This window comes from Cricetulus griseus, chromosome 8 (genome assembly GCF_003668045.3).
Source record: "Cricetulus griseus strain 17A/GY chromosome 8, alternate assembly CriGri-PICRH-1.0, whole genome shotgun sequence".
Lineage (NCBI taxonomy): Eukaryota > Metazoa > Chordata > Mammalia > Rodentia > Cricetidae > Cricetulus > Cricetulus griseus.
In genome coordinates, this window is record NC_048601.1 from 46,120,712 (window position 1) to 46,134,470 (window position 13,759).

General features: G+C 43.1%; 1 protein-coding gene across 6 annotated transcripts in view; it reads right to left on the reverse strand.

Moving 5' to 3' along the window:
- Positions 1-3,821, reverse strand: part of Mitf (melanocyte inducing transcription factor) — a 213,205-nt gene extending 209,384 nt beyond the window's left edge. For all 6 annotated transcript variants that reach the window (XM_027428951.2, XM_027428949.2, XM_027428958.2 and 3 more), the window contains exon 1: positions 3,562-3,821. In XM_027428951.2, the coding sequence (XP_027284752.1) occupies positions 3,562-3,665 (104 nt within the window). In that variant the 5' untranslated portion in view covers positions 3,666-3,821. The remainder of the gene's footprint in view (positions 1-3,561) is intronic.
- Between the last annotated feature and the right edge of the window lie 9,938 nt (positions 3,822-13,759).

A 13,759-nucleotide genomic window follows, 5' to 3' on the forward strand; every position in this document is an offset into this window, starting at 1 on the left:
TTAACATTAACACTGTGAAAGAGACACAGCGGAAAAGGAAGGCTAAGAGTTTGGAGGAAGAGTAATTATGAACACAATGGCCACAGAAGACCACACTATCCAAAGTGTGATGAGAATCAGGGAACATGAGAATGACAGTGAGGGAAAGGTTAGGAGCTGGTAGGGTAGTGTGTACTGTGGCTGTCTAGGCAAAGGATGGTCCAAGCAGAAGCAAGTGCAACTCACAAAGGTCCAGAGGTAGAAGAGCCTGGGCTCTTCCTAGAATGAGAAGTGGCAAGAGGTTAAGGTCAGAGCTGGTAGGCAGCCTGACTACGTGGGCTGCCTTGTGCCATGTGAAGGAATAAGGAAAAGTAAGGACTACGGAGGAGGGCTTTGACCAGAGAGAACAGCATGGTCCAACTTGAGTTTCAGCACAGGGCCCAGGTGATCCTTTGCTGAAAGCTGTCTTGCATACCTTAGAGAGGTTAGCGCATCCCTGGAATCTACCTGCTTAAGGTTAAGCACAGCTCTCTTCCACAGTGACAGCTAAGGGTCTCCAGAGGGAGACAGATTTGATCTCTTACTGAAAATCATGTGGGTATTTTTAACTTAATTTTATGTTTGGGTGTACATATATGTGTGCACACATGTTCACATGTATGTATGAGTACACTGTGTATGGGGGTGGAGAATGGTCTATGTGAATATATTTATATGCATGCGAAGACTAGAGCTCAACCTTCAGGTGCCTTCCTCAGTCACTCTTCACCTTATTTTTTGAGACAGAGTCTCACTTTCATCTGTAGCTTTTCAATTCAGACAGACTGGCTTGGCAGCAAGCTCATCCCCACCTCCCCAGTGCTGGGATTACAACTGCCAACCACCATTCCTGGCATCTTCATGTGGGTTTTTGGAATAAAACTCAGGTACTCTTATTCCTGTGGCAAGCACTTTACTGGCTGACTCCTGCTCTCAGCCCTAAAAGAAAATCAGTTTAATAAGATTATTGTGGCTGCTAAATTAAAAATCTAAAAGTGGCCAAGGCTGAGAGAATTAAGAGATTGATTCAATAACCCAGGCAAGGACTGACACTGACTTGGCCAGTGTCACCGAAGAGAAATAGGCAAGACATAGGTGAATTTTGGAACATTCTAGACCAGTGGTTCTCAAATGATTAAACCCTTTAATACAGCGCATCATGTCATGGTGACCCCCAACATAAAATTACTTTTGTAGCTACATCATAATTGTAATTTTGCTATTATAATGAATTGTAATTTAATTATCTGATACGAAGGCTTTGTGATATGCATCCCCTGGAGAGGGTCATTCAAACCCAAAGGCATCAACACCCACAGGTTGAGAACCTCTGATCTAAACAATACATAAATGGTCTTGTTATAAGAGTCTGCAACTTTCATTACAACTTTTTTCCCAACCAGGACTTAAGGGGGGCCCCAGTAAAGACTCCAAATTAAAAACAAGGAGAAGACCCTGAACCACATGAAGCCCATTTAAGGTTACAAAACATATGCAAATGACAATACCATTAGGACAACTGTCATAAACAGTATAAGGAAATGTCACCCACTCCAGATACTTACTCACAGATTTTATTTAACTGGTTTATTTCAAAGAGCATATGTCTCCTCCATCCTACCTGGCTTCTGGTACCAACATGTGAAGTTCTTTATGCCCACTTACCTACAGTTTTCTTTCCCCATACTAGCTAGCTAGCTACAAAGAACATGAGCTCCTGACTGTGACAAAGAACAGAACCAAATCCTTCCACATAAGTATCAGGGCACTCACTGGCTTTCTCCAAAGCATATTTTCCTCACTCCCTCAAACTCATTTAATGTATTACCCATCATATAAATGTTCTAAACAGTCCAGTTAATTCATTTCTTTCAGGAACACACACACACACACACACACACACACACACACACACACACACACACACACACACACACCCTCTCATTCTGGCCATGTGAGCATTTGCTTATAGAAGCAAAAGCAGGGGCTGCTCAGTAAAACACTGGTCCCTTCAGCCACATGCAGATAAAGCCCTAACTAGCATAGCCAACAATACCCCTTACACAATCTCACTCAGAGCACCCAATACACACAATCCACGTTCACATACAAAATAGCCATTATAAAAGGAGCCACCAGTGAAGGGCCAAGTTAATGCATCTCAATGCCTAACACATTTCCTTCCACTCTGCCACAAGCATGTGCAAAAAGCCTGCTTTAGCAAGGGCAGCCAGGGACATCTGCTCTTCCCAGAGTTTGTTCGCCTAACTGGATTCAAGGTCCTGCCCCAGGCCTGAAGGAAAGTAACCTGGCTCCACTTTCCAGCAGAGTTAAGACTCATCCTCCTTTTCTCTCTGCCCCTCTGCCAGGGGAAACTCACCTAGACCCTAGTCTCAACTGATGGACAAAGTGATAATGCTTCCAACCTCAGCCTTATCTCATCTCACAAATGAAAGGGGTGGAAATAAAGCCTTTCTTTGGCTATCACAGATTTCAGTGACCATCCCCCTCTCTGTATTCTCACAAATAAGAAGTGCTAGGGATCCAGAGTGATCAAAGAGAGTGAAAAGGGAAGATAACCGATTCTGCCAGCCAAATAGCAATAGACCATGATGCAAAGGATAAGGGTGTTGCAGGTGTACAGAGGTGGGAGGCACCAGACCAGAGGGCATCTTCACTCAAGTCCCAAAGTTTTTGAAGTGCCTGGGGAATTAAACTTGTGTAGCAGCCAAAAAGAGATCATTCCCAACCACCACAGGCCTCTGAAGTAGCTTTTCTTCGTTCTTTCTTTCCTTCCTTCTTTCCTTCCTCCCTCCCTCCGGTCCTCCCTCCTGTCCTCCCTCCCTCCTTCCCTCCTTGTCTCCCTCTGTCCCTTCTTTTTGCATTTGCCAGGAGCTCTATTCCTAAGAGCTTGGGGAGACACGCCCACCCGCTGCCTGCCCCCCACCCCCACCCCGGGAGTGGGGGGGTACAGATGCTCCCAGGTGGCAGGTGGCAGAAAAAGCCCCGGTGAACTTCACCTAGGTACCACCCGGAGCAGTCTCTCCCAAAGAAGCTGAACTACAAGGAGATACTCCAGGCCAGTTTATTGCTTCCCTGGAGCATCGGATCTCCATCCACTCCAAGCTCTCCCTCTCCAGCCCTCAGCCTGCTATGATCCTCAGAAAAAACTCTGCCACTGGGTATAGCACCAGGTCACGGTCCGTATCAGGTGCTCCTCTTACCCCACCTCGGCCAGCAGGGTACAGCCCCAGCCCCCATTCAGCTCAGCAGCTGGCATGTGCAGCCAAGGGTCCCCGCGCCTGGATGAGCCATCCCAAGAGAGCCATGGTGCCCTCGAAGTGTCTGTCAGACACCCTAGGATGCGAGCAAGTCTCTGAGAGCAGGACCCCAGATGCCAGGGGTCAAGTCTCCCTGTACCCCAAGGCAAGGGCACGGGGTCCTTGTCCCACAGCTATTCAGACTGGCTGTTCCCGTCCCAGGGTAGCAAGCGCGGGGCCCCTGGGCCTCCAGCCGCGCCTCCCTCCAGCTGTCACCACTCACCTGCTCTTCAGAGGTTGACTTTTGAGTTCGTAATAGGTTTTGGGTTCTTCGTGAAACTCCTCCCCGACTTCGAAATCCGCCACAATCCCAGATTCTGACTGCATGGCTCCCGCTTGCCCGCCTTCCACTTCTTGGAACTTGGAGCAGAACCCCGGCACCTGACGAAGATGGGGGGGGGGCACTTGAGTCCCCCAAGCCACGCGCCCTGCGCAGTGCCCCGCTAAGCCCGCTAGCCGACCGCCCGCCCCGGCGCGGTGAGTTTACACTGGCATCAGAGCGGGAGGGGCCGATCCCGATGCATCCTGGGATTTGTAGTTCCTTCCTGCAGAGCCTACCAGCTCTATAGGAGAGCAGCTTCCTCCAAGACTACAACTCCCAGAAGGCCGAGCCGGGGAGCGGCAACGTGGTGTGTACCGATAGTGCAAGTCCTGTTTGGATTCCTTGTCAATGTCAGCAGCTCCTCTCCGCGTCTCTCCCGTTTGCTTCAAGGGTACAGACCTGGCTGTTTAATATTAATAACAACGGATTCAGCCTGGTCTCCTACTGTCCCTCCCAGCTCAGACATCTGTGAGGGCACGCCAAGGGTTCATTTAAAAAATAAAACACTACAGGGTTTGGCACTAGAAAAGTTTCAGAGTTAAAGCCCATTTTAAAATAAAAGGGCTTTCTATTCGCCCCCACCCCCCGCTGCCCCTAAGCTTCTCCGGGCTGCAGCGACATATCGTCTTGTCCTCAATTGAAACTGAGTGTTGGAAACTACTCCTTTGTAATGAGAACATTATTGGAGAAGTTGTTCTTGTGCGTTCCTTTTCTGGAACTCACTCAAGTCTGGGCTCTTACAATACTCTTCATCAGCTGAAAGGCTCCTTTCCTTTTATCCAATTAGTTACCTCTAATCCAAAGCAGCACTTGGAGGATCCAGTTCATTTTAAAAGGCACCAAGTTACCAAACAGCTTCGCCACTGTCTGCTTTCAATTTCTCAGCTGGCTGGGAGTTCAAGTGAGATTGTCCTAACTTTGCAAGCCCGTGCAGCTTCAAGGCACTGAGCTAGGTAATGTATTAAATGACTGCACTTTAACACATTTGTACTTGTAGACCTGTCTTCTAATTAGTTCCATTAGGGTTCTTCATTTCACATAAAACAGGTGCTTTGAGACATCAGTGTTAAGAATGGTGTTTAAGATTGTAGAAATCCTGATTTCTTCTAATAAATCCTGTGTAGTCTTAGATACATCAGTTTGACTCCCAGAAGCCTCAATTTCCTCATTTATAAAAGAAGAGATTAGGAAACCTGTTGGAGTTGGTGTTGCAAGGTCAAATTAAGAAAAATTGACTGGCAATGTGGTAAACTGCAGGGCAAGCAAGATGGCTCGTAAATAAATGTACTTGTCTACAAACATGGCAACCTGAGACTGATGCCCCGGGACCCCTGCGTGGAAGCAGGTAACTATTAACTCCTGAAAGCTGTCTACTGACAGCCACATGCAGGTACCCACACAATTAATCAATTAATTAACTCGTTAATTAAAATGCTGCTCAAAGAACAGCATTAACTTTGGCTGTTTCTTTTGCCCAGATTAAGACATTCTTTTCAAACTAGCATCTCTTCCTGTGTTTACACTTTCAGAAGTAATAAATTAAATGATTGTCCTAAGAAGTCTACACGGGTGGTTGGGCACCTCCTGGGAATTACCCATTCCCATCTCTTGCCTCACAAAGAAGCACTTTTTAAAATTTCTTATCAGAAAGATTACCAATTGGAGAGGGTGGTTGAGAACTGAGGATTTGGGGAAAATGCACACTGCATTGAGGTAGCAATTACCAAAATTTCATAGCTTAATATAGTTCCCCAAATACCTTCTTTTGGTCTTCACAATAACAATAACATGACAGGATATCTGGAATCACCCTTCAAGATGTTCTTTGATATATAAACTACTGGAAATTAGGTTTCAGGAGTGATATAATGGAAGGGGAAAGAAAATCAAGAAAGGAACATGCATTTAGACTTCTAATCTCATCCAGGTCCTCCATTATCAGTGCTAGAATAGGGAGGAGGAACTGATGGGCTTGGAGCAATTCCAGGAATTTGATCGGGTGTGAACCGCATATGCTAAACATTGTGCGTGACAGCAAGCTTTCTGGCCCAATGTCATTGAGTCCCACACTGAGAAACACTGGGCCTCTTCATTGTCTGAATCTCATGGCCCACTGGGAGTCGTTTTTAAAAAAATAATTTTTATTTTATGTGTGTTGGTGTTTTGCTTGTATATATGTATGTATGTTTGTGTGAGGGTGTCTGGTCTTCTGGAACTGGAGTTATAGACAGTAGTGAACTACCATGTGGGTGCTGGGAATTGAACCCTGGTCCTCTGGAAGAGCCGCCAGTGCTCTTATCCACTGAGCCATCTTTCCAGCCCCCACTGGGAATCTTTTAACCTGAAAAAAAAAAAAGCTATGCACCTCCTTCTTAGTATACATAGATAGAAGCATATTGTGCCTAATTGTGGTCTGAGAGAGCTGTCACAGACTTGTATCAGAATTGAGGTTTAGCGCTACAATGAGGCCAGGGATATAGTATAGTTGGTGGAGCCTTTGCCTATCATGTATTCGGTCTTGGGTTCAGACTTCAACACTGCTTAAAACAATGTGGTGGCACACACCTATAATCATAGCACTTAAGAGAGGTGGATTGAGGAAAATAAGTTCAAGGTAGCTGGGAGGTGGTTGAGCACACACCTTTCAGCCCAGCACTCAGGAGGCAGAGGCAGGTGGATCTCTGTGAGGCCAGCCTGGTCTACAGAGCTAGTTCCAGGACAGCTAGGGCTGTTACAAAGAGAAACCCTGTCTTGAAGAAATAAAATAAAAAAGAAGCTCAAGGTCAACCTTGCACCCTTGGCTACATTGGGAGTCTAAAAAAGGTAATGAAACATAGGCCAGTGAATGAAAGCCCAGACCTAAAGGATCATGCTTAAAGAAAAAGAAAAAAGAGAGAGAGAAAATTCAAGACTTCCAAACTCTTCTACATTGAAGTACAGTTTCCAGAGAGATCTCTGAAGTGTAGCTCTGAGCTGGAGTTGTCTTCAGACTACACATACAGCTAAAATACCCCCGTCTTACATCTTCTCTTTAGGCTCATTCTGCTTTCTGTTCAGAAAACCTTCACAGGGTTACTTGTTACAATGCCACCTGCCACCCTGTCCTCACCATTATAAAATCTCAGCTTTTAAAGTAATTTTTGATCTATTATTTAGGAATTTCATATGTATATATAATGTATTTTGATTAGGACCAACCCCCATTCCCCTCTCTTATTCCCTCCCACTCCCCCGTGAAGCCCTTCTTCTTCCCAACACAGTCCGTTCTATTTCCACATCTACTATTTTAAATAGTTTACAGCGTTTAATTAAAGTTGTTTGCACGTGCCTGGATGCCAGGTGATTTCCTGAATCTTTAACAGTTTACCAGTGACTTTTCCCATTATGATGTTATGTTTTAGCCATAGTAATTCCTTTAAAAAATGATAAGGGACCCTAACATCACTGTAAATCCTCCTTGGGAATTTTCTGCCAAAGTAATTCTGATTTTGGTAATTCTGGGGCTCTTAACCACTGAGACATCTCTTCAGTCCCAGTGTTTTTACAGTCTTAAAAAAAAACAAATGCCATGAAACATAGGGGAGAGAAAAAATGGCCATCAGTTTTTTGAGATATAATTACACTTCAATTATTTGAAAATGGAGAAAAAGAGGTATTTCCCCTAAATATACCTTCACTACAACAAACTCACCAGCCAAAATTGAATAATGTTATTAGGTCTGATAATGGCAATATGCTTTTGTTGTTGATTTCCTTGTTTTTGTTGGGGATGGAACCCAGGGCCTCCCCTCATAATAGACGAGCATCCTACCACTAAATCACACCCCCACCATCACTGTATTTTTTTAAATTTCTTATCTCAGAGATATACACAAATTACTCATAAGTGAGATATCTTATACTGTTTCCTCCCTTTTCTAGTCACAAAGGAATGGGGAAATGGACAATGATAAATAAATGGTGCTGTGTTGAGGTTAGGTGATGGGGTATAAGAATTTGCCACATGCGCACACACAGGCTCGTATACACACACACACACACACACACACACACACACACACACACACACAGTGTGTGCTCACATGTGTAAGGGTGAATATGTGTGTGGAGGTCAGAGTCAAGCTTGGGTGTCATTCCTCAGATGACATCCACCTTGTTTTATGAGACAGTATCTCATTATCCTGAAGTTCACCAATTCAGCTAGAGTACTTTTCTTTCTTTCTTTCTGATTCTGGGGATTGAACTCAGGACCCTATGCTTGCATGGCAAGCACTTTACCAAGCGAACTTTCTCCCAAGTCACCGTGACTGAATGTTTCCAAGAAAGGAGAATCTGTCATAATGATTTTTCAATTTCTTCTACTTTATTATTATGGGGGAGGAGAACACACCACAAAGTTCATATGTAGAAGTCAGATGGCATTCCTGGGAGTCACTTATATTTCCACTCCTACGCAAGTTCTGTGGATCAAACTCAGACCATCAGGCTGAGTGACAAGCACTCTTAAGGGATAAACCATCCTTATAGTCACTCATAATGATTTTAAATGGGTTATATCCTGATTAAAAAGTAAATTTAAAAGTGTATCATTCCAAAGGAAAATAAGAGGGGACACGAGGAAGGTGTGGAAACAGATTTGTACATGGAGTGTTGGAGGAAAAGAGCCAGTGGAAACTTGCTAAGGTCGGTTCAGCAGAAAGAGATTTATGGAAAATGTAGACTATCTGGACCTGCACCTTGACAGCAGAGCCAACATGTAAAGCAGCCTGTAGGAGCATCTGGGTAACTCCTGCCATGATAGAACTGGGCTAGGGAATCACCACCCAAGCCACCATTGGACAGTAAACATCAGTTTGCACCCCAAATACTAGACACTGTCACAATATCACATTTGGAGACAGAAAATGGCAACAATCACCCAAATCATTTCAATACAGTCCTTACTTCACCTCCTTACTGTCCAATTCAAGGTCAATGCTAGATTTGATTGGTAGATCTAGGTTTTGTGCCCAAGTTCTAATCTGAAAGGAAGCTCATTATCTCAAGTTTCCAGTACCCTTTTCTTTCACAGCTTCAGAAAATATACATTTTAATTATTTTGCAGCCTCCTTGGTAGCAATAAACTCAACCATATACACAAAAGCCCATAAATCTGCCCGTACCTTACTCCCTTTTAAACAGAACTTAATCTTTGTTGTAGTTTTGTTTTTGTTTTTCAAGATGAGATTTCTCTGTATGTCCCTGGCTGTCTTAGAACATGCTCTGTAGACCAGGCTGGCCTCTAACTCGCAGAGATCTGCCTGCCTCTGCCTCCCAAGTGCTGGGATTAAAGGCGTGCGCCACCACTGCCCACCCAGAATTTACTCATATTCTGCCTTTGGAAAAATATGTTCATGGACACAGGAGTGAACAGGAGGGTGTCTGGCTGCCTAAGAAGAGTCCCACCAACAATGTAAATAACAGAGCCAAGGAACACGGCTGCCAGGGATGGGGAGGGGTCAGCTGGCAAGATTGCCACATCTCCCAACATATGTTATTCCTCTGTTTGCCAAAGCAGGAGAGTCTGTGCCAAGGTGTGGGTCACGCCCCAGGAGAACACGCCCCAAGTGAAGCTGCATAATGTTCAGAAATTGAGCATGAAAAATGTGTAGGTAAGTTCCAAGATGTAAGTTTGTTCTGTGGTTTGTTAGGATTTTTTAATAACACATCCATTACATTTGTTTGAGACTTTTGTCAAAGGTTTAGATCTTTGTAAAAATCATCAAGTGCACACTCAAAATGTCATCTGCAAGTTCAAAGGTACTAAGGTCAGCCCTGTGGTCATCTATCACAAAGGAGTCTGTGGAGATCCTGTTCTCCCAGAGTCCAGATATGTTGTTCTTGCAAGTGCAGGCACCCGCATAGCCCTTGGTAGTAACAGGAACCTTGTCAACACAGACCCCTGGCTGCTTTCTATAGGGGCCACAAACCCAGACATGACCCCAGGCAGCAGCCTGGGCTTGGACATCATCACACGGAAAGTGGCAGCACAGGCCACCCACATCAGCATCTTCCTCACTGCCTTGGCTTCTTCGGTTATGGTTCTCTTCTTAAGACATGAACTCTCAGCTTCTCTTTCTCTCCTATTTCTCCACCATATAGTTGCTCATTGTAATGGAGAACCAATTGGAATCCAGCAGGCCTGTGGGTATCTTAGATGGGCCTGTTGGTGCAATATATCTGTATATATTTATTTTCTTGTTGAAAAAATATCACTCATTGTTTAAAATTATAAAATGTAAGTAAGTTAAAGGAAAGATTAATATCTATAATCTTATTGTTGAGAACTATTCACACTTAAATATAAGTCATTGAGTGTGTTCTTATAGATATGTGTGAAGAAATATTTCAAAGACCACAGAATATCCTGGCTTGTCTTTAAATTCTCTCTTTTGTGTAGTTATTGTGGGTAATTTACATTAGCTACAGATTATTTTCATATTTTAAAATAGCTAATCTTCCTTATCATATAAATTTACTAAAATTCATTCTCAAAACTCTGCCTTAATAGAACTTAGATGGCTTCTATGGTTATAGGCAAAGAAAACTTCATGAATTCTCCACCAGTAATATAATTTCCTATAAATCACTATGCCCCAAAGCATCCATGTTTGTTAGACTTGTTAAAAGAAAATATTTTTCTAAATACTCATCTCACTTTGATTTTTACCTGAGTTCAGTTCTTTCTGGATCCCCATTCATTATTACAGCAAAAAGGCCAAGCTCTGTGTTACACTGGCTACCCATCTCTTCCTGGCCTTCATTCCTGCCCTCTCATGCCCACTTATATCATCCTTAGGGCTGCAATGGCTAAAAATACCTGAAGTTCTTAGACCAGTGGTTCTCTAATGACGCTTTCACAGGGGTCTCTAAGACCATTGGAAAACATAGATACTTACATTATGCTTCATAACAGTAACAAAGTTACAGTGATGAAGTAGCAATGAAAACAGTTTTATGGTTGGAGGTCACCACAACATGAGCACTGTATTAAAGGGTTGCACTATTAGGAAGGTCGAGAACCACTGTTTAGTGCCAACCTCTCTCTGCCCTTTCCTTTCTCTGGCTCTTTGTTCAATACCTTTATTTAGATGTTAAAACTGGGCTCAACCATTATAGGAAGCCTTGTCTGTTTCTACCCACACTCAGCACATCCCCAGATCAGTTCAGCAGCCCATTCCCAAATATAGCTCAATAGACTGTGACACCCTAACTATCTGCTTAACTTTCCACCAGCAGCGGCCACACACATATCTGAATTTTTAGAGGACTGGGGCCATGTTTGTGGCTGATTTTGAATACATGTCTCTGTAATGAATGAATGAATTGACCATGCAGAAAAAGTTAATCTGCTTTCCATGACTGTGACAGAATGTCTGAGAAGACAACTTATAAGGAATGAAGGGAGTTTACTTTCACTTGAGATTTCAGAGGGTTCAGTCTGCGGTCACATGACCTCGGTAATCTGAGCCTGTAGAACCACGGTGTGTTATGACATGAGCAAGTAGCAGAGGCAGTCTCTTCATCTTCTGGTGGCTTCGAGTTCAAAAAATAGGAAGAGAATGGTACTCCACGCCCCTTCAAGAACACACCCTGAATGGTTTAAATTCCTAGGCCCCATCTGATAATAACGGTTGGCCACTAGGCCTCTTGTGTATGTGTCCTTATCCAAACCATAGCAGTTGCATTTGTTCCTTTCTGTAAAGATTACAAGGACACTGCAGACGAAAGTATAATTTTTACTAGGCTGTCTGTCGTATTCATGTGCACATCAGACAAATACTGATGGGACAAAATAACTGACTTTTCCATTGTCAGAACTCTGTCCCAGTCTAAATTGATTTATCAGGGTAGAAATTAGCCTGTGTCCCCAGGGCACACTGCTGATGAAGAGGCTGAAACCTTTTCATTAAAACAAGAGACAGACGTGTTAGCACATGCTACTGGGTGATTTGAAGAAATGCACTGGAAAAAAAAATTGGATGAAGCCTACTTAGCACTTATTAAAGGAACTAAAATCAGAAGCAGAAATAAACCAAGATGCCCGCACAGTCCTGCAGCGAGGGTCTGAAGAAGCAATCCTCAGGAGATACAATGTTCCCATCTATGCTAACACCAAGTGCTGTTAGGAGGTTTCAAAAGCTAAGGATGCATTTGCTAGGTCACAGATGAAAGTCTTAGTTATTTTTCTTTCCCCCTAGGATCCAATGTAAGAATGGGTGCTCAGTGTCCTACTGTTGAACTGATCTTTGGGACTAGGATGCTAAAATAGCAGGATCCAGGGGCCAAAGGTCAAGAACATTGAAAAATCGAGTGCTTCCTGCCTAGGAATAAATGAGGAAGGACATTAGCCAGACGCTTTTTCTGCTCTTATTAAGAGTTGAAATAGCATGGGTACTGGTCAGGGAATGATACACTAGCAAATACTTGTAAGATACACAGAATACTTCGCAGCATTTTGAACAGGATCACACTAGAGTTTTGTAAATGAAATGTATTTTTCATTCACTTAACACATACCTGTCCAGTGTTTACATGATGCTAGTCACCTTCTGAGAACGACTTGTTGACAGATTCAGCTAACAGATTCAATTTGTTCCCTTTGGTCAAATACAAAGAGACGTTTAAACAGATACCAACAGTGTGGCCTCTTTTTCTGCATCACGAGGGCACATCAGCTGTGTTTGAACCCTGGCTCTGCTTACATGACCTGGAGCAAGATATGTAAATCACTTTGATCCTGAGCTTGTTTGTTTTTTTAATTTGGAAAACAGAATTGATGAAACTGCATTGATTATTGAGAGGAACAAATAAGTTATAATACTAAGTGGGCAGATCTTACTTACATATTACCGCCTTTGGTGATTTGAATGAGAATGACTCCCATAGGTTCGTATACCTGAATGTCTGCTTCCCAGTTAGTGGACTGTTTAGGAAGGATTAGGAGGTCTGGCCTTGTTTTAGGAGGTATCACTGGTGTTGAGTTTTTTGAGTCTTGGCCACTCTCTCTTCCTGTTATCTGCAGACAGGATGTAAATTCTCAGATACTGCTCCAGTGCCATGCTAGCCTGCCTGCCTACTGCCATGCTCCCTGCTGTGATGATCATGGGCTAGTCCCAGCACTATAAGCAAGCCACTAATTAAATGTTTTCTTGGCGTTTCTTCACAGCAGTAGAAAAGTAACTAGGACACCATCCGTGATTATAGGGTTGTATTCTACTTCTTGCCATAGTTTAGGTTTTATATGAAGAAAAGACTGCTGCAAACATTGTTCCTTTTACTTCAGGAAAACTGTGTATTATGTGTGTTTTAAGGGTGTGCATAGATTAAGCCATTAATTGCTGTTAGTGGGGTGAATGATAGAAAAATAGAAATGTCACTTTCAAAGTCTCACTTTTCATGGTTGTTGTTCTTTTTGAGAAAGGGTAGCAAGTAGTACAGACTAACCTCAAACATGACACGACACGTAGCTGAAACTGGCCTTGAATTCCTGATCCTCTTACCTCTACCACTTAAGTGCTGGTAATAAACTTGTACAAGACCATGCTAACGTGTCTCAAAGTCACATTGTATGCATGTTTTTTTTTACCTATACCTTTTAAAATCAGGGATGAAACAATGATATTTGAACCATCACTTAGGTTAATAGTAAAAATGGCAAGAGTTAAATGAGAAAAGTTGATGGACTTAACTCTGATGATACTCTTTAGTGCTGGGTAGAATTGTCTCCTATGCCTCAAAGAGCCATAAAAAAAATTATGCAATACCATACGAAGGCTGAGTATTAGGTGTGTATTCATCTCCAGATTCAGCAAAATTTACAGCTTTTTTCAAAATAAAAAAGTATTTGTTTGCATGTGTGCACGTGTGTGTATGAGAGAGAGGGAGAGAGAGGGAGAGAGAGAAAGAGAGAGAGAGAGAGAGACTGTTTGCCTGAACATGTGTATGTGTACCACATATGAGCTTGCTGCTCAGGGAGGTAAGATAACAACACCCAGTTCCCTGGAATCAGAGTTACAGACAGTTGTGAGTCACCAAGTGGACACTGGAAAACTGAACC